This window comes from Danio rerio, chromosome 5 (assembly GCF_052040795.2).
Source record: "Danio rerio strain M-AB ecotype USA chromosome 5, GRCz13ab, whole genome shotgun sequence".
NCBI classification, from domain to species: domain Eukaryota; kingdom Metazoa; phylum Chordata; class Actinopteri; order Cypriniformes; family Danionidae; genus Danio; species Danio rerio.
In genome coordinates, this window is record NC_141025.1 from 9,372,665 (window position 1) to 9,393,428 (window position 20,764).

Below are 20,764 nucleotides of genomic sequence, written 5' to 3' on the forward strand. Positions count from 1 at the left end.
AACTCTGGGAGTCCTGCAGGAACGCTTTTTTTGCCATTCCAGATGACTTTATTAAGAAGTGATTTGAGTCATTGCAGAGCTGTATATAGATGCAGTCCTCCAAGCTCATGATGGAGTCAGACACAATATTCATTCTGTTTCCACTGCAGCATGACTTTTCATATTGGCATTTTCATATTGTTGTTTACAAATCTATACTGGGTTTACTCCCATCATATCTCCAGAATTATATTTGTAAAAAGCCTGTTCTTAACTATGGTCTTCGGTCACAGGATATTTACTTACTCTCCGCCCCTAAAGTGCGGACTGAGATGGGAAAAAAGGCTTTTAAGTACGCAGCACCTTTTGCTTGGAATAATCTGCAAACACAGTTGCAGTTCAAAGACTTGATTTCACTACATGCTTTTAAAAAGACTATAAAAGTTTTAGAAGTTGAAACACGGGTTTGTAGATGTTTTGAATAGTTGTCAGTGTGATTCATGTTAACTGTAAATTGTTTTTTGTTTGTTGTCTGTTGGACTCACGTGACTTGTGTACTGCCTAATCTTGGCCAGGACGCTCTTGTAAAAGAGATTTTTAATCTCAATGTGTCTTTCCTGATAAAATAAAGGTTATAATAATAATAATACTTTATATTCTATACTGTACATTATTTCTGTTAAATAACAAGACTTTTGTCTAAGCAAAGTCAGAGCTTACTGTGCTAATGAAATCATTAAAAATTAAGGCAAGATCATATTTTATTTTGATCAAACAAGCGTAATCTAGAGGCCTTTGCCTTTTATATAAGCCACTTCTGATACCAAATGATCAACTAGAAGTCACGTTATAGGCGACACGACTTATGTCAAGTAGTGTAAACCATACTAAAGAATATTTTGTATTGTAGTTAAGATTAAAATTTAAAATTACAAATGCAAAAATAAAAAATAGCCTTCATTTTTATTTAATTTACAATAAAATACTTCTTTGGATGTTTTAGGATTTGAAATATGTTCTTGACAGGTAAACTGCAAAATAGTCCATTCACTGAGTAAGATCCATAAAAGCAGATGAGTTGTGAGATGCGTTTGAAAAGCCACATGTACACACAGGCCTACGATCTGTTTGACAGCAGAGCATCAATGTCCTGAATGGCTTTAGCGGTTTTCTGCAGAGCCTCAGAGATGCAGGTCTCAGTGAGTTCAGTCTCAGAGAGGTCAGATGAACGCTCGCAGCTCAAAGATCTCACTGGTAAACGCAGGACTGGGCTGTTCTCCAACAAAACTGAGGGATTGTGTTAAAGAAATATCTACTATAGGCATGTCTCTCTCAATGATATATTACTACACTGACAGAATCTAAAATACAGACATAAACAATAATAAAAAAAGATACAGTTGAATCTCTTGATTTTTTCCAGCTCTGAAACCACAGATCTGTAAGGGTGAAAGAAATCAGGATGATGAAAGGATAATTCAATACAAGAAAAACAAATACACTCATATAGAGTACATACACACACATATACATATGCATATATATATATATATATATATATATATATATATATATATATATATATATATATATATATATATATATATATATATATATATATATATATATATTTATTTATTTATTTATATATATATTTATATATATATAAATATATATATATATATATATATATATATATATATATATATATACACACATACACATACATATACATATATACAAGAAAAACAAATACACTATATATATATATATATATATATATATATATATATATATATATATATATATATATATATATATATATATATAGTAGAAGTCGGAATTGTTAGCCCCACTTTGAATTGAGTTTTCTTTTTTAAATATTTCCCAAATGATGTTTAACAGGGCAAGGAAATTTGCACAGTATGTCTGATAATGTTTTTTTCTTCTGGGTGAAAGTCTTATTTGTTTCATTTTAGCAAAAATAAAAACAGTTTTTAATCTTTTAAACACCATTTTAAGTTCACAATTATCAGTCCCTTTAAGCTAGATTTTTTGATAGTCTACAGAACAAACCATCGATATACAATGACTTGCCTAATTACCCTAACCTGCCTAGTTATCCTACTTAACCTAATTAAGCCTTTAAATGTCTCTTTAAGCTGTATAAAAGTGTCTTGAAAAATATCTAGTAAAGTATTATTTACTGTTCTATTAATTATTTATCGGTTTATTTTCTTCTCTCTCTACATGTCACAATGTACAACAATACTCTAAAATTTCTGATATTTTGTAATGAAAGTTCCAAAGGAAGGTTGATAAATGATTTTTTTTACATATCAAATAGATTTTTTTCAGTTGACATAATATTTTAACAATATTTTTTTTTATTCCAACTTTAATTTGTATGGTAAAGCCTAGACTTTACTCTGGTATTTGGTGTTGCCGCCTTTTCATATATTTTTACATACTTTTTGTTTTGCTGAGCACCCACTTGAAATTGATGCGCATAATTTAGAAAGAATGATTTATGCCAAAAATCATTGCAACACAGTAATAGCAATCATCACTTTCCATAAAGACATTTAGTAAATTTTTTTCTGTAAATCTATCAAAGCTTAACTTTTTGAATAGAAATTTGTATTGCTAAGAATGGAATTTGGACGACTTTAAAAGCTATTTTCTCAATATTACACAAATATTATAGAAATTATACATCAAAGAAAAGCTTATTTAATTATATTTCACATGATGTATGATATAAAATGTACACACTTAGAAATAAAGGTACGCATAACTAAATACAAAAATAATATACACCTCAAGAAGGAATGGACAAAAGGAAGAAAAGTCTCACTTCTATCACTCTTTAAAAGTTTTTGTTTCGGTTTTTGTAATTTTAAATGCTCAGTCTCGTTATGCGCTCATTTACAGTTTTCTGTGTTTGTGGGAAAAAAGTAGGTGAGTCAGCTGACCAGGGCAGAGCAGGATTCTCGCGATGATCACCAGCGCAATACCGCTCTTTGTTATGAGCTGCAGATTCAGTTTAAACTCAGTAAAGGCGAGCTTCTTTGGCGATGATGTGTGCGGTGTTAGAGTATTATAGCGGACACTTGCGCTGAACACGCAGTGAATAACGCATCGAGATTCGGGCACCTTCTCCGAAAACACTCGATTAGACTCGGCTGGCGGATCAACATTCAACACATAATCGCTGTCATCTGTATTTTTTACTCTTCCACCGTTTGCATTTCCCGCATTCCCCACACAAGCCTCCTGTCATCTGGCAGCGGAAAGCCTTCAGTGATTGACAGCTGATATAGTGCCCATATAATCGTCTTCTTGCAGACGTGGCTATAAGCCTCGTGGCTGTTGCCAACTAAAGGCCTAGGCCAGTCTTTAAATATTGCGTCCTCCAGCCTGAGGTCCAAAAACTTGCATTTCCCCATGTTTTAGTTTAATTACTGAATCAAAGGCAAGCTCAGGGCGATACAGTGGCGCAGTAGGTAGTGCTGCTGCCTCAAAGCAAGAAGGTCGCTGGTTCGAGACTCGGCTCAGTTGGCGTTTCTGTGTGGAGTTTGCTTGTTCTCCCTCCGTTTGTGTTCGCTCCGGTTTCCCCCACAGTCCAAAGACATGCGGTACAGGTAAATTGGGTAGGCTAAATTGTCCGTAGTGCATGAGTGTGTGTGTGTGGATGTTTCCCAGAGATGGGTTGAGGCAGTAAGGGCATCTGCAGCGTAAAAACATGCTGGATAAGTTGGCGGTTCATTTCGCTGTGGTGACCTCCGATTAATAAAGGGACTAAGCCAACAAGAAAATGAATTATTGAAGGCGAGCTCGCCTATATGGTTGGCAGCAATCCAGCCGGGTACCCGCTGGTCTGTTTCAGCGCGCGCGCGAACTCCACTTTACATGAGAGCACTCAGGTCCCTGTTTTCAAAAGGTACAAACTTGTACCTAAATGGTCCTTATCAATACCTCAAGGATACATATTAGTCCCTAAAAAGTACAAAAGTGTTCCTCTTAAAATTTGTAGGTACTAATATACACTTTTGAGGTAAGAATATGGACCCTTCAAGTACAAATGTGTACCTTTTGAAAAGGTACCACCCCAGTGACAGCTCGCGTACCTTTATTTCTGAGAGTGTATGTTAAATGAATGTCTGTTAAAGAAAATACACTTATGACTTTGTGATCCAGAGTAACATATATGCATATGTGGTAAATGAAATAAAATTGTTTCTGCAGTTATAATCAATCACATAAATGACTAGTTTTGTAGTTCTCAATCATTTTAATTGTCATGCAATTAGCAATCCATCATGGGATGCATTGCTAATTACAAAGTTTGTAATTTAGTGACTTCTCATAACTGGTTGGTTAATTCAAGACACCCCTAAAAATTCCTATAAGAAACTTACAAAGAAAAACAAATCTATAGCATTCAAAAAGTAGTTGAATACCAATGTAGGCTGTGGACCCTTTTCACATTTCTGGGCTTCTCAGTAGTGCAAGTCATCATAGTTGGCTAAACTTAGGGCGTTATCACACTAGGCTTTCAGAACTGTGCCCAGGTTTGACCCATTTCCTGGCTAGTTTGACAAGTGTGAGTGCTCCGGCACGGTTCAGTTGGCCGGCCCTGACCCGGTTGGAAAAGGTGTGCCAGAGCACGATGTGAGTGCAAAGCATGCCTGAGCATGAAAAGGAAGACGCGCCGTCACTTTTAAGGGACCGTTTCGTATGGATTTATTAATCAATCGTACTTTGCAAAGAATATGAACTCTCAGAGTTGATTACATATGCAAACCCCTCGCTGCATGTCAGCTGCACTTTCAGCAAATTTACTTACACTTGCAGCACGAGGTCTTTATGAAAATTTTCGAGAATAAAAAGTGGTGTTCTGCAAAAGATTTGACTGTGTCACTGCTTCCCAAACGACTAAACATAATACAAAACGATACAACTAAAGTAATCTCCCTTGCACTGAGTGAGAGCGCTTCTCTTCAAAACTGAACAGTCGCATCAGATGCTGATGACCAATAAATGCTTCATAACAGAAAAGGGTCCACTGTAAACATAATAAATGAGTTTCTTAATACCTGCAGGTTATTGGCTGAGGTGTGTCAGAAGGGGCGGAGACTGAGAGAGCACTCGTGCTCTGTTCCGTCTGATTTACCCAGTCACACCACTGCACTACAGCAGACACATATCTGAGGAGAGAGAAATGATCATTTTTCAATCATTATCTTAATAATAATAATAATCATATTAGTGTTCTTCTTATTTGTGTATTAATTTATATCTAATTTAGTATTCATCAAATTTTATCTGATCATTTTTTGTATTTTATATTTCTATTATATAATCACTATACTATTGTATTCATTGTTTATGTAATATGCAATGCTTTGGCAATACTTGACCAGTCATGTAGATAAAGCTCATTTGAATTTGAGCGAAAAAGAGAGAGATACCAAACACCACGAGCACATGCATGCACGCACGCACGCACACACTTAGGGCTCTATTTTGACGGTCCATGCGCAGAGCGCAAAACGCAGGGCGCAAACGCTTTCAGGGCGTGTCAGGACACAATTTTGCTAATTTAAGGACGGGAAATCTGCCTTGCGCCGTGGCGCATGGTCTAAAAGGGTTGAGTTTATTTTCTTAATGAGTTATAGGTGTGTTTTGAGAATAAACCAATTAGAGTCTCATCTCCCATTCCCTTTAAGAGCCAGCTGCGTTGCGCCAAGAGTGCATTCGCTATTTACAGGACGCAAAGTAAGTGTAAGTGGAAAAAATGAGCATTTCACAAGCAAACAGTTCACAGTTTTTTTTAACAGAAAACTGTTAAACAGAGCATCTACTGCGTAAGAATGTGAGATAATGGATCTACTTTCACATTCGCTCTTGGATAGGGAAACCTTTACACACAGACATCAATTAGCCTATAAATAAATACTTTTGTTTGTTAAGCACAAATATTTGTTTCAAAACTATTTCTAAATTCAGTTCTAATTTCCAGCAAATGAATAAATGAACAATAATGACAAAATGTGCTCAAAAACCTGAGTTATATCCTAAAACACATGCTGTGCCCCATATGGTCTTAAACCTGACAGGTGGGCAAATCTAAGCTTGTTTTTAATAAAACAAATATAAATATGGATATAATAAATAATACTGCTAATAATAATAACATTATACAAAAGCAAATTGTTATGAATGAACTGAAAAAGCCTCCCGAGATGAAGAAGACATAAAAGCAGTGATTTTTCATATTTATGTAGGCTAGAAAATAATATGTTTTGTAATATTTTAATACTTTATATTTATATCCTATATCTATTCTTATTATATCCTATATATATCCTTAATATTTAAATTTTTTCATATGTAAAGATATTTGCCTATTGCTCTCTTGTGTGTATTAAGCAGTGCGTAAGCGAGGCGCAACTCTGCACCGGAGTTTAGACCGGGTTAGTTTTGGTCTAATGAAAAATCTATTATAGTTTCTCAAAATAGCGACGCGTCAGCGGTCCGCCTCAAGATGCCTTCCTTTTTAGACCAGAACGCCTATGGGCGCACAAATAAGCAGTAAAGCATCTGCTATTTAAACAGATTAGTGCAACGCCTCAAAACGACTCTTGCGCCAAGCTGAAACTACCAAAAGACTATTGCACCGCGTCTTGCGCCCCACTGCGCCGGGTGTATGATAGGGCCCTTATGATTGACAAGAACAAAAAAAAAAACATTCAGAATCCAAACACTCTGAAAAGTGAGTTAACAGACTGACGGGTGTAAAAGGCTTACATACATTCTTACACGCGCTTAGGTTTACGACATTTAGAATTTTAAGACTCAAGGATTTTGCATGTTCATTTTTTCATGCTCACACACAATTCTAGACTGTGATAAATAAGTGCTAAGATGTTGATTGTTAAATGTACTGTTTACGATCACTGCTTTTTTAAAGATTATTACTTTTTATTAAAAAAAAAAAAGAATTCACTACTACTATGTAATTTGTTTTCATATTTGTTATATTTATATAAAAAAATTGTCATGCCAATAAAGCAAGTTTAAATTGAATTGAATTGAGAGGGAGAGGTTGGAAAATTTCATATTTTCCTAACTTACTAATCAGTTAAATTCTCCTTTATCTCTTTACCTTTGGTAGGTTTTGTCTGTGTCCACATGTACAAGAGTCTGATGCCCATCTGGCAAACTGAGCTGGCACCACCTGTCAGATGGCCTGCTTTCTGTCTTTAGTCTTTGCTCCATTTCTCCACACTGTCATAACAAATACATCAAAAACCACTTACTGCAATAAAACACGAATAAAACAAACAAACAATACAGCTGGATTATAAACCATTCTGTTTACTGACTTCATTCCAGCTTAATGTGATTTGTGTCTTGTTTAGCATACTGATTAAATGCCATATATAATATATCACATAATTTCAAAATATATGTTAATACATACATTCAAAAAGTAAAAAAAAAATTTATAGTAATATTAAAATATTCATAATATAGACATACTTACAGTTTCCACTGAATGATATAAATATATTTATAAACCAAAACAAAAATAAGTAGTAATAAATCTGCAACATTACTTTTTTAGGGTAACTTTTATTTGATTTTATTATTATTATTTTATATTTTTTATTATTGGAATTTGTTCTTATATGTATCTTTTACTGCTGCATATTTTATATGTCTGCAAAGTGCCTTGAGATGCTACTTTTAAAGGGGCTATATATTTAAAAAATAAAGCAAACATTTCATATTATTATTGTTTATAATGATATATTTATGTATGGCACTTTATATAAATGATCAATTATAATTGATATTTCTTTTTGTAGTAGCATTTGAAATATTCCACTATGTGTCTGCCTGTGTATAAATTTAATATATTAGGTAATATGCATATTCAAAAAGTAAAAAAAAGATATAAAGTAATATTTAAAAATGAATGATTTAGACATTCACACTGTTTTCATTAAACAAACAATGAAAAAAAAAACTATATTTTAGATACACCAAAACAAACATCCATAGTAATAAATCAGCAACATTTAATAGTATTATAATTATACAATAATTGAATATTGAATAAATGATGTAATGTAATGTGTGCATTTATATATAGCATTTATCGTGTATGGCCATACACCCAAAGCGCTTTACAACCACCAGTGTGCAGCATCCACTTGGATGATACGACAGCAGCCACAGGACTACGGCACCAGTGCGCTTATCACACACCAGCTATAGGTGGAGTGGAGAGACAGGGATACAGCCAATTCGGTGGATAGGGATGATTGGGAGGCCATAACAAGTAAGGGGCTATGGAGGAACTTTGGCCAGGACACCAGGGTTACACCCCTACTCTTTACGAGAAGTGCCATGGGATTTTTAATGACCACAGAGTCAGGACCTTGGTTTAACGTCTCATCCGAAAGACAGTATGGTGTCCCCTTCACTTATACTGGGGCATTAGGACTCCCACAGACCGCAGGTTGCTGGCCTCACCAACACTACTTCCAACAGCAACCTAGTTTTCCCATGTGGTCTTCCATCCAGGTACTGGCCAGGCTCAGCCCAGCTCAGCTTCAGTGAGTGACCGGTCTTGGGCTGCAGGGTGATATGGCTGTGGCATTATTATATATATTTGAATGAAAATATAATTGAATCAAATTTATATCTATAATTTCATATTTCATTTCATCTTATTTCATGTTATTTTAAATATTTCACATTAATTCATGAGTTTTACAATGCAAAAATAAACCTATGTTATGTAAATATACAAACAAATGGCTGAATTTGATTTTTTAATTCTTCAAAATAAAAAACCAAACATTTGATTTGTTGTAGGCATATAAAAATATATATTTCATTTGTAAAAACCTTAATTAAATGCAAAAGCGAAAGAGCATCTTGCTGAGATGATTCAAGTTCAAAATTATGTAATAATAAGCTCTATGGTATGTGAATGAACTACAGTATGTGATGTACCTGTGCAGCGGTATATGCATCAGACTTCCTCATCATCTGTGCTTTAACTCCATCGAAAAACAAAACCTCAACAGTCCCGTCTGACAGAGCTTTAAAAGATCCAGAACCTGCCACGGTCACCTCCTGAACCACACGTGCACAATCACACACCGCAGCCTGCTGAAGATACAACAGTTATCACCATACACTCATATACACCAGAAAAGAGTGAGCATCCATCAGAGTTCACACCCACACACATGCACACATAAACACACCTCAGTCCAGCAGTAAAGAGAGAGCGTGGTCCTGACCGAGCTTCTGGCCTGAATGAAGCATTTCAGAATCCTAATCAAACACAGACCAAAAAAACATGCTTTCTTTGTTTATGCATTTCACAAAAGCTACATTACACATACAATATCCCACCTTATTTGAATGACGTCATTTGATTACTTGTATTTTTCTTTATTGAAATGATAAAAAAGAGATCATTTAAAAGAAGTTAAAATTGTTTAAAATAAATCATTTTAAAGTGTAATCTCAAGAAATTTAAAAGTTAATAGTTTATTTTATTCATTTTCCTTCGGGTTAGTCTCTTTATTTATCAGGGGTCGCCACAGCAGACAGCAGAACTGCCAACTTGTCCAGCACATGTTTTTACACAGCGAATGCCCTTTCAGCTGCAATCCCACTGAGCCACCGTGCCACCCTTATTTATTTTAGAATTTATTTAATAAATTATTTTGAATTTATGTTCATTCATTCATTTATTCATTTTCTTTTCGGCTCAGTCCCTTTATTAATCCGGGGTTGCCACAGCAGAATGATTCGCCAACTAATCTAGAATATGTTTTACGCAGCGGATGCCCTTCCAGCTGCAACCCATCTCTGGGAAACATCCAAACACACTCATTGTTACATGCCAGCACTTATTTGGTTATTTTGTTAATTTTTGTGTCTCATCATATGTTTCTGCTGGTCACCCACTCCACTTCTATGCTTGCTCCGCCTATACCCATCTCTGATTGGCTGTTTCTCTTATTCTTGCTGCAATCAATCCCATCTCTCCTGCTACCTGATTGGTTACCACTTTGCCCAAGTTCTAGCCAATCCCTGCATGCCACTTGGCCTTTAAACGGTCTTCAGTTTGTTAGTTCAGTAGACTCTCTGATTGACACTTGCTTGCTTGATTGATTGATTGTTGTATTTTGGCTCGTTTGCTTGGTTTGATTTGTCAGTGTTTGATAGTTTGTTATCCCCATTTATTATTATTGCTAGTCTTTATTTGATTTACACTTTGTTCAGGTTTGTTAGTGTCTGTTCTTACCTTTGTTTCGCCATATCTTCCCTAACCTAATTTTTCCCTGTGAGTTAAGAAAGACTGGTAGTTAAGTACGTCACGTGACATACATATCAGCACGTAGATTAACATTTGTCTAGATATACACCAGGTAAGAAGGTGTGTGCCAACCTGTGTATTTTTGGTTTAATTGTTAGTCAGTGCAGATTAGATAGGACGTCATTGACATTCAAGATTTCTTTTTCATATCTTTTGTTTATTAAAATAGATTAGAGGGGATTTGTTGTGAATATTAGTAAGACTGTTTGGTTTTGTTTGGTTCTTTTTTTTAGCGCCACCCATAGCCAGTCTTTCTAACATTTAATTGTATACTGTCTTTAACCTTGTATATATTGTAAATACCTCACTCACTGATTCACCCACACCATTTTGTAAATAAATAACTTATTTTTCCACGTATTCTTGCTGTCCATCCTTACTTTGTATCACAATTTGTTTTTGAGTTTTTTTGCAATTACCAATTCCTCAGTTAAATGTGCAACCTCATTCCCCTAGACAAAAAGGGGTTGTAACACTCATACACTACGAAAATTTTGCCAACCCAATTCACCTGTACCACAAGTCTTTGAACTTTGAGGGAAACCAGAGCACCTGGAGGAAACCCACACGCACGCGGGGAGAACATGCAAATTCCACACAGAAATACCAACTGACCCAGCCGAGGCTCAAACCAGCGACCTTCTTGGTGTGAGGCGAAAGCACTACCTACTGCGCCACTGCGTCGCCAAAATTCATGTTAAATTATTTCTATATTATATATTATTGTTATATTTTTTCTTTGCTAAGACACAGATTATTGAGCTGAAGCTTGACTACAAAATTAAATCTTAAATCAAATCACAAATCGCATTATCTGTCAAAAAAAACTCTCTTCTCACCTGCTCGCTCGTGTAACAACAGACTGGACAGAATACAGCTGACCCGGTACATCTGGCGGAAGACCACACAGGTAATACACACACTCCCTTCCCTGAAAACACACCGAAATCAACTCATCGCTCACCAACATTCACTCATTCTCATTACGAATTTATCATATATTTTTATTGAATGCCATGTTAGGAACAAAGACTATTTTAATAGCAAAAGCAATTAATTAAAGTACAGTAAAGAGTTGTATATGAATTGGTGCAGTAAACATTCTAATATGCACATCCAATGGACACAACGGAACCCACAGCAGAGGATTTATTAATTAAAGTGAAGGATACTGTGATGATGTCATGGTGGATGTAGCATGTCCGAACTCATTCATTCATACCGCTCGCAAACTTTTCTTTTACAATTTTAAATTGTATCATACGTCTTTTTAATCCCTCCCAAAACTGACAGGGAGTGCATGTCTTACGTCTGCGTGAACAGCTCCAGCTTTGTAATGTGTGAAGTAGTTTGCTAGAACTCCATTAGATCTGATGAGTGAACCATCGCCGGGTGAGATCTCCACCATCGGTATCACTCCATCTACTATACTGAAGAAAACAAAGAGACATGAGATCAGCATTTGTCCGTTCTAATCTTTCCAAATGTTTAAGTTTCTTCTGTGCAATGCTAAATATTACAAAAACATTATCATTGACATTCACTGTTGTTTAAACTAAAATAGTAGAGACAAAAATCTTCTTTAAATGATCATTAAAATAAGAAATGAATGATTTGCGGGTAAGGCTCAATCCCAATTCTATTTTTGTACCCCTACCCCCTTACAACCAAGGGTTAAGGGGAAGGGCTTCAAAATTTATCCTTAAGAATTGGGACATCACTACAGCACCTGTACACGTCATTGTGATTTCTTGCTTCATGTGAGATCAGACTATCAAGACTGCTGTTGTTATTCCAGTTGTGCTATTTTAAGGCATATATTATGTTATCATAACTATCTAATTTGGCAATAAGATCGTAATACTGTGCATTTACACAGTGGCCATATTCATCTATGTAAACAACATTAACACTATACCAGACACTGTAAAAAGCTCATTCTCAGCCACTAGACATTACTAACAGGGTATTTGAGTGTCATCAAGTGTCAGAATGTTGTGGGATTTCTGTCTAGGAGTTACGATTAGGGATTATAGATCGCAAAATTTTGCGGGTTTTTAGCGTTTTTTTTTTTAAAGCATGATGGTAAAACACGAACGCGGTTATGAATATATTAAAATGTGTTTGTTTGATGTAAAAATATGTAACAATGACAAAAAATACTCATTTGTGGATCTCCTTACTTTCGGGTTTAGCAATGCTGCCACTGAGGCTGGTGTATTCTAGGAAATTTTCTTACCCTTTGGTTTCGCGTGTGGTCCTGAAAAATCTGCGTTCGAAGGGCTAATCACCCTTTCCCCTTAGCTCTACGCCTTCAAGCTAAAGAGAATTATCACACCCCTACCCCTTGGCGTGCACGAGCAAAACAAGGGGTAGGGGTAAGGGTAAAGGCTAAGGGGTAGAATTGGGATTGGGCCTAAATGTTGACAAAAGTTTCATTTTTGGGTGAATAGTAATAACACAGCAAAAAATGCCTGTTTTTCTCTCATTCTTAGTTTAAATGTCTACAAATTCATAAATCCAAAAGCATTTTCTAGACAAGCAAAACAGTGTCTTCTTTTCAGAAATAATCAGCAAAATCAACTGAGTTCTTCCTTAAAACAAGCAAAATAATCACATTTTCGCTTTGAAATAAGTCTGTTTTCCTTGACAAACTAAATAATCTGCTGATGGAAAAAAACAGACTTATTTCAAAGCGAAAACATGATTATTTTGCTTGTTTTAAAGGGCACCTATAATGAAAATCATCTTCTGTAAGCTGTTTGGACAGAACTGTGCAAATACAGTGATATAAACACTGGCAGTCTCTTTTTTAATTTACTGATGTTATAATAGGATCCAAATCTCAGTGATTTTGAGGCCCACATCAACGTGAAGTAGGAGTTTTCCCTGCCCACCGAATCGATTGACAGGCACCATGTTTCTATAATAAACATGTATACACATGTCCACAGAACATTATTTTGCAAATAAACTGGGAGTAAAATATTTGTTACAACTCTCTGTGATTTTTGTAAGTTTTAAAAGTTTGTCATAAAGACAGCAAAATCGCTGTGTAATTTTTAACTATAATTCTGTCTAATTCACAGCCACAAGGTGTCAGTAAACGGTAATGTGTGTGTACTGCATCTGTGTGTGACTCATCATTTCAGAAAGACTTGAACAGACTTCACCACAAATACATCAAATAAACTTACTTAGTTTTTTTTTTTTTTTGACTAATGAGCTTATTTCAGCTTCATCTGTGTCTGTCTGTGATTTGTTGACAAATGGGTTGCAGATCTATTCCTTGGCAGTTCACGGGTCTTTCAATGGGCCTTTTCCCCTTAGCAAAGAAACTTTCCAAAGACCTCAGTTTCTTACTCATTTTGCTGCTTGAGGGTTAAATTTGGGCTCTCAAGTGACCGAGATGTAAGAGGTAATTTTTCAAAATAAAAGGATTTTTCAAAATAAAGGATCGTTCAGATAATAAATAAGACTGAACCAATTAATGATTTCTTGTGTGGCCTGACACCAATCGTTCCATGGACCGATATCGGTTCGCTGCCCGGTGGTTGAGGACCACTGATTTATAGTGTAATATAACACGCTATCTGTACCTTAGTAAAATTATTCCACAAGCAATGCTGTTTAATATTATGCAATGGTAAAAGGATGAGTAATCACCGGTATGTGATGCCTTTGCACCAGACCACTTTAACCAGCTCAGCTGTGACTTCCTCTTCCTTTTCCAGCAAATCAGGATTGACAGCGTCATATCTCCACCTGAACATCAAACAGCCAGTGTTATGAGAGTAAATGAGAGGAGTGGAGCTTTTCATTATTCAAGTAAATAATATATATAAATTAATGAAGGACAGACGGAAAGAGAAAGAGGGAGGAAGAAAGAAAGGAATGAAGGAAGGAAATGTTTTTCCATTAAAATGACTCTAAACTCTAAACCAATTTGTTGATTTATCCACTGAGCTATTTTTTAATTTCTTTGACATTTTTTCTCAAATAAAATGACCACCTGTAATTTTTTTTATTATATTTAAAAAGATTTATTTAAATAATAGAAATAAATGAAACTATAGCTTTTATTTGCAAACTTTTTTTATATATTATAAATGTATTTATATTGTGAAAAAAAGACTGGAAATAAAAGAAATCATTTTAATTTTTGAATTTTAATAAGAATTCTTTGATAAAAATATGAGTAAAATGTATCGCAGTTTCCACAATATTATGAAGCAAGATAAAATGTTTTTAACGGTGACATTTGTAAGAATCATTATTTGTGAATTTGTATGATGATAACAGAACAACAAATCATTATATTATGATTTATGAAGGATGATGTGACACTGAAGAAGTAATGATGATGAAAATGCAGCTTTGAATCAGATGAATAAATTAAATAGGAAACTACATTCAATAAGAAACCAGTTATTTAAAATTGTAATAATATATTACAATTAAATAGTTTTTACTGTATTTTTGATCAAATAAATGCAGCCTTGGTGAGCAGACTTGGTTTCTTTTAAAACATTAAAAAATCTTACTATCAGCATTATTAGCCCGGCTAAAATTATTATTAATTATATTTTAATTATTTTATATTTTTGAGCCAATTTCTGCTTAATGGAGAAAACAATTCTACACATTTCTAAACATAACAGTTCTAATAACTGATTTATTTTATGTTTTCCATGAGGACAGTAAATAATATTTGACCAGATATTTTTCAAGATACTAGTTTTCAGCTTAAAGTGACATTTAAAGGCTTAACTAGATTATAAGGGTAATTAGGCAAGTTACTGTATAGCGATGGTTTGTCCTGTACACAATCTAAAAAATATTGCTTAAAAGGGAGCAAATAATTTTGACCTTAAAATGGTTTTTAAAAATGAAAAACTGCTTTTACTCTAGCCAAAATAAAACAAATAAGACTTTCTCCAGAAGAAAAAATATTATAGGAAATACTGTAAAATATTCCTTTGCTCTGTTAAACATCATTTGGGAAATATTTGAAAAAGAAAAATTCACAGGAGGGCAAATCACTTTGACTTCAACTGTATTTATGTGTATGAGTGTGTAAGTAAAGATGAGATATTTGTCGTTTCTCACTTGTGTTGATGAGGAGACGGGCATTTTAAAGGCAAAGGTTTTGGAAGTAGAGTCTTCCGGCCTGTTTGGGAATATTGTCTGTCTTTTCCATCTGTTAAACCTTCTCCATCTTCCCCATTATCAGTATTTCTTTTAGTCTTTAGTGATTCCCAGTGTTCAAGAGCTAATGACAGAGGATAGTGCCATATCTCTGGGTAAAGTGCTCTGGAAAACTGCTGGATCACTCTGGTGTACACATGCACTTTTCCAGACTTCACGCTTGTTGACTCCAGTATTTCTGTATTGGGGGATTTTAGATTCAATCCAGGACGGTCCATCTGAGCACCCACAGATTTGGATGTTAAAGAACTAAACAAACATGTGCTTCTGTGTTGATGTTCTTGAAGCTGTGGATCCTGTGAGTCGACTTTATTTCTGCTGGAGTGACAGATAAAATCCACCGTGAACTCTTCACCGGAAGAAGAAAGGATGAGTTTGGCGTGTCCATCTACAGAGCAGACTGTGATCTCTCCATTTGCTCCTGTGGTGCAGGAGTCAGATTCAGGCCACTCCACCTCTGTTATGGCACTGCTTGAGGAAGTCTAAAAATGACCATTTGGTAAATAATAGAATAAATAAGAATATATGTGAAAAGCAAACCTTTCTCCAGCTTTAGGGTAGTCTTACCTTGTTCGTAGAACTGAATTCGTGAGTTATGAGCTCTTCAGGCAAATATGGACGAGATGCATACTTATTTCTGAATGCCAAAGCATCCAATACTAATGGCTACATAAGAGAAAGTACAAATAAATTAGTTGTTTTATTAATGGATGGACAGAAATAGACAAACAGACACAAAGACCAATAGACAGAGACATATACATACACAGACATATACAAACCCAAATCCAAAAGTTGGGACAGTATAGAAAACACATTGAAAGTCATTTCTAAATTTACTTTGACTTGTATTACACTGCATACATTACAACAAACAATAATTAATCTTTTCCTAAATATTTTTGTTTTTGTTGTTTTTGTTGTTTTTTTGTTTTTGTTTTTCAAAATAAACACAACTTCCAAATTTGTTTCTTGCAAAACATTTTTAAGTTAGAACAGTGAAGCATTTATCTAATTGTAATGTTGCCATTTCTTTTCACAACAATTACAAGACATTTAGGAACCAAAGACACCAAGTGATGAAGTGTTTCTGGTGTAATTTTGTCCCATTTTTCCAGCAAACAAGTCTTGAGGTGGGCTACAGTAAAGGGGCTTCGTTGTCGCATTTTGAGCTTCAAAATGCACCACACATTCTCTATTGGAGACAGATTGGGACTGCAGGCAGGCCTGTCAAGTACCTGTATCCTCCTGCTCCACAGCCAGGACTTTGTAATGTGTGCAGAATGTGGGTTTGCACTGTCTTGTTGAAATATACAAGGGCGTCCCTGGAAAAGAATGCAGCATGTTGTGCTCCAAAATCTCTGTACTTTTCAGCATTAATTGTCCCTTCACAGATGTGAAATTCACCTTTGCCAAGGGCACTACCACAAGCCCATACCATGACAGACCCTAACTTTTGGACTTGTTGCTGGTAACAATCTGGATGATCCTTTTCTTTATGGTCTGGAACACACTGCATCCATTTCTGCTTCCCAAAATACCTGAAATACTGATTCATCTGACCACATCACACCTTTCCACAGTGTGATTGTCCATCCCCGATGCTTCCAAGCCCAAAGAAGTCGACAGCGACCGGACACTGTTAACATAGGGCTTCCTTTTGGCACAGTACAGTTTTCACTGGCATTTGTGGATGTAACTACGTATTGTGGTACTTGACAAAGGTTTGCCAAAGTAGTCTTGAGCCCATGTGGTGATATTTCTTATAGATGAATGAGGATTCTTGATGTTGTGCCGCCAGAGGAATCTAACGGTTGTTCAGCTTAGGCTCGCACCCTTGTCCTATATGCACTGAAATTCCTCCAGATTAAATGTTTAGTTGATGTTATGCACTGTTGTAGGTGAAATATCCAAATGTCTTCCTATCTTTCTTTGAGGAACATTGTTTTAAAAAAAATTTTTTTTTATTATTTATTTGTAAGGAATGGTGTTCTGCATGAGGAACACATTAAATAATGTACTTTCCCAACTTTTACTGAAAATGGTCCGATAAAAAGAAAATATCCAGTGAGCGGCAGTTCTGTGGGCACTAATGCCTTGTTGATGCCAGAGGTCAGAGGAGAATGGCCAGACTGGTTCCAGCTCATAGGAAGACAACAGTAACTTAGGGTGCTTTCACACCTGCCTTATTTAGTTCGATTGAATCGCACTAGAGTTTGTTTTCCCTATTGGTACGGTTCGTTTGGGCAGGTTAGAATGCAGCAATCGTACTCGAGTGCGCACCAAAAGCGGACCAAATAAGCGTACCCAGACCTGCTTGAAGAGGTGGTCTCGGTACGCTTTCAATTGAACCCCGGAGCGGTTCGTTTGTGGTGAGAATATGATCCGTACTAAAACAGATCCAACCGCAAAAAGTACTGCGCCTTTTGGACTAATTCAGCTGCAGTAGGCCGATGCGCTGTCCATTAAGGGATATGGAGGAAAAATATTTGTTGACAGCGCTTTACCAACACAGAGAGAGAGAGAGGGGAAAACATTACCTGATGGATCATTGGTAATATTTCCGCAAGGTGACCATGTCGCAGTTTAGCTAAATTCATTCAGGTCTCCTCCTGAAGTGACGAGCGATGCATTAAACACTGTTTTCCAGCTGCGGCCGCGCTTCATTCTCGAAATGTACAGTTTGTCTAAAGCAGGGACACAATCAGCCAGCGCAGTCGTCCCTTCAGAGTAAAAGGTTTTGTTTACCTGCAGGAGTTCATTGGCATTTTCCCGCACGTGAATTCTGACCAATCAATAAGCAGTTTAGGAAATATGTTCAACAACATCTGGCCAATGAGAGATGTGGATTTTGTCAGATGACTGCATTTTGGTTTGTTTCAACTGGTTCGGACCAAAGCCAGCAGTGTGGTGTGAAAACGACCCAAAGACTGCAGAAGATGCAACAATATATAATTTATTGCTCTTGGTCCGGACCAAATGAAGCGAACTACAGATGTGAAAGCACCCTTAAATAACCAGTCGTTACAACTGAGGTCTGCAGAAGAGCATCTCTGAACACACAACACGTCCAACCTTGAGGCGGATGGGCTACAGCAGCAGAAGACCACACCGGGTGCCACTCCTGTCAGCTAACAACAGGAAACTGAGGCTACAATTCACACAGGCTCACTAAAATTGGACAATAGAAGATTGGAAAAACGTTGCCTGGTCTGAGTCTTGATTTCTGTTGCAACATTTGCATGGTAGTCACAATTTGGCGTCAACAACATGAAAGCATGGATCCATCCTGCCTTGTATCAACGGTTCAGGTTGATGGTGTTCGTGTAATACAATATTTTCTTGGCAAACTTTGAGCCCATTAGTACTAATTCAGGATCGTCCAACCCCGGTACTAGTAAGGTGTAACTTATAAAGTGGCCGGTGAGTGTAAGTAGACAGACAGACCAATAAATAGAAGGATAAGCATACAGACACACACAGACAACTAAACAGATTTACATACTAAAATAGAAAGACAGATAGATAGATGAGCAATAAATAGAAAGATAAGTAGATAGACACAGTACATATATACACAATAGACAGAATACTACATCAGTTTATCATGTTGAATGCAGTTTTAGGTCTGAAAGGACATATAAGTTACCTTAAACTCGCTGATGGCGAATCTTGTCCTCTGTTTAACTGTGTGTGTGTCCTGCAGCGGGTGCGCGCAGGCTGACGGCTGTTTCTCTATCAGAAACTCAGAGCCGCAGGGCGAGAGCTGCAATCTGAGCCCGTCTGTATAATACACATCCACACACTCATCCACACACATCACCATAAACCTCACCGAACACATCCCGACTGCATTCAATCACACGCTACTTCTACTGTTGTAATAAACTCAATCTCGACATTCGTGTCAAACTGTGGTTGTTGCTAATGAGGGATACAGCTGCAGCCGGAAGTTAACGCGAATTCTACCCCTGACCCAACCTTCACAGTAATGTAAAAATATTATTTATTGTTGTACACTGTCACAAAAATAATGCTATAGATGTTGGTATCCACAGCTGTATCCTATCTAGACTTTACCTCAAATTGTTTACGCTTGCGTTGTTCGAGTCGTAAGTGCATCGTTCTTAAGAATCGGATCTTTTGAATGAGTCGACTGTAAACAAAATAAATTAAAATGATTTAAATATGATTAACAGTCGATAAAACGATCAGAAAAATTTCGCTTTTTTCTTTATACATTTGTATGCCACACTTATAATTAATAAATGCATTTACATCAAAACGTGGAAGTCAGAAACGCCTAGGATTTTATAATCTAGCGAAATTAAACTGAATTGCTGTACAAAATCAAAGTAAACGCATATATTATTAAATCTTACCGTCAAAACTCATTATAATAAACACATATTTACTCCCAGGTAAGACTTTAACAAAATATGGGCGTCTTTGATGAAATACTCAACGAATCGTTTTTAATTCATTTGTTTGAAAGAACTGTTCAAAAGAATCGATTTGCAAAAATGAATCGCACTTCCCGTTGCCATGGTGTAAATTTTCGCGGTTGATGAAGAGAATGACGCTGATTGGTTGAACCACTTCTTCTACAGAGGTTGTAAATAAGTGAGTTCCTTTGTCGCCATCTTAAGGCGATGATTCAACGTCAGCGAATATAAACAGAGATCAAGATTTGATTTTTAAATCATTTCTGAAGCGAAAATCGTTTAAACTGACGTTCACATTTATGGCAAGTATGCTTTGATATACTTTTATCAGTACTTATGGATGAAATATGATCGAGATATTTATAATTCATAATTTTGTTACTTCCAAATAAACCAATGTTTTGGTTAATACTTTTTATGATAAAGTTGTCTTTATACATATATATAAATATATTTAATATATATTTTTTTACATAGTCAAAAGTTTACACCTTACAAATCAGTCGAAATCTGTTAAATGTTAATTATTTTTGTAAAATAAGAGGCTAATTTTGTTAGTAAAAACAAAATTGATTTTATTTATTACCAATATGATTAAGACTTTTCACATAAAATACATGAATGTATATAGTTCACCAAAGAAAATTCTAGTCAAATGTAAAAATGACAATTTAAAATCTTATAGATGCAAATCTTAATACGGTGTTATTCTCAGAGT

General features: G+C 35.7%; 1 protein-coding gene across 14 annotated transcripts; it reads right to left on the minus strand.

Annotated features, from left to right (window-relative positions):
* Positions 1-923: 923 nt before the first annotated feature.
* zgc:153352 lies at positions 924-20,179 on the minus strand. Of its 14 annotated transcripts, none has more exons than XM_087252844.1 (13): positions 19,984-20,179; positions 19,251-19,384; positions 16,169-16,267; positions 15,503-16,083; positions 14,060-14,158; positions 11,703-11,823; positions 11,233-11,324; positions 9,270-9,339; positions 9,013-9,168; positions 7,151-7,272; positions 5,079-5,189; positions 1,378-1,418; positions 924-1,266 (listed from the first exon to the last, which is right to left on the minus strand). In XM_087252844.1, the coding sequence occupies exons 1-13, from the start codon at positions 19,994-19,996 to the stop codon at positions 1,097-1,099; spliced, it is 1,809 nt and encodes a 602-aa protein (XP_087108970.1). In that variant the 5' UTR covers positions 19,997-20,179; the 3' UTR covers positions 924-1,096.
* Positions 20,180-20,764: the final 585 nt, after the last annotated feature.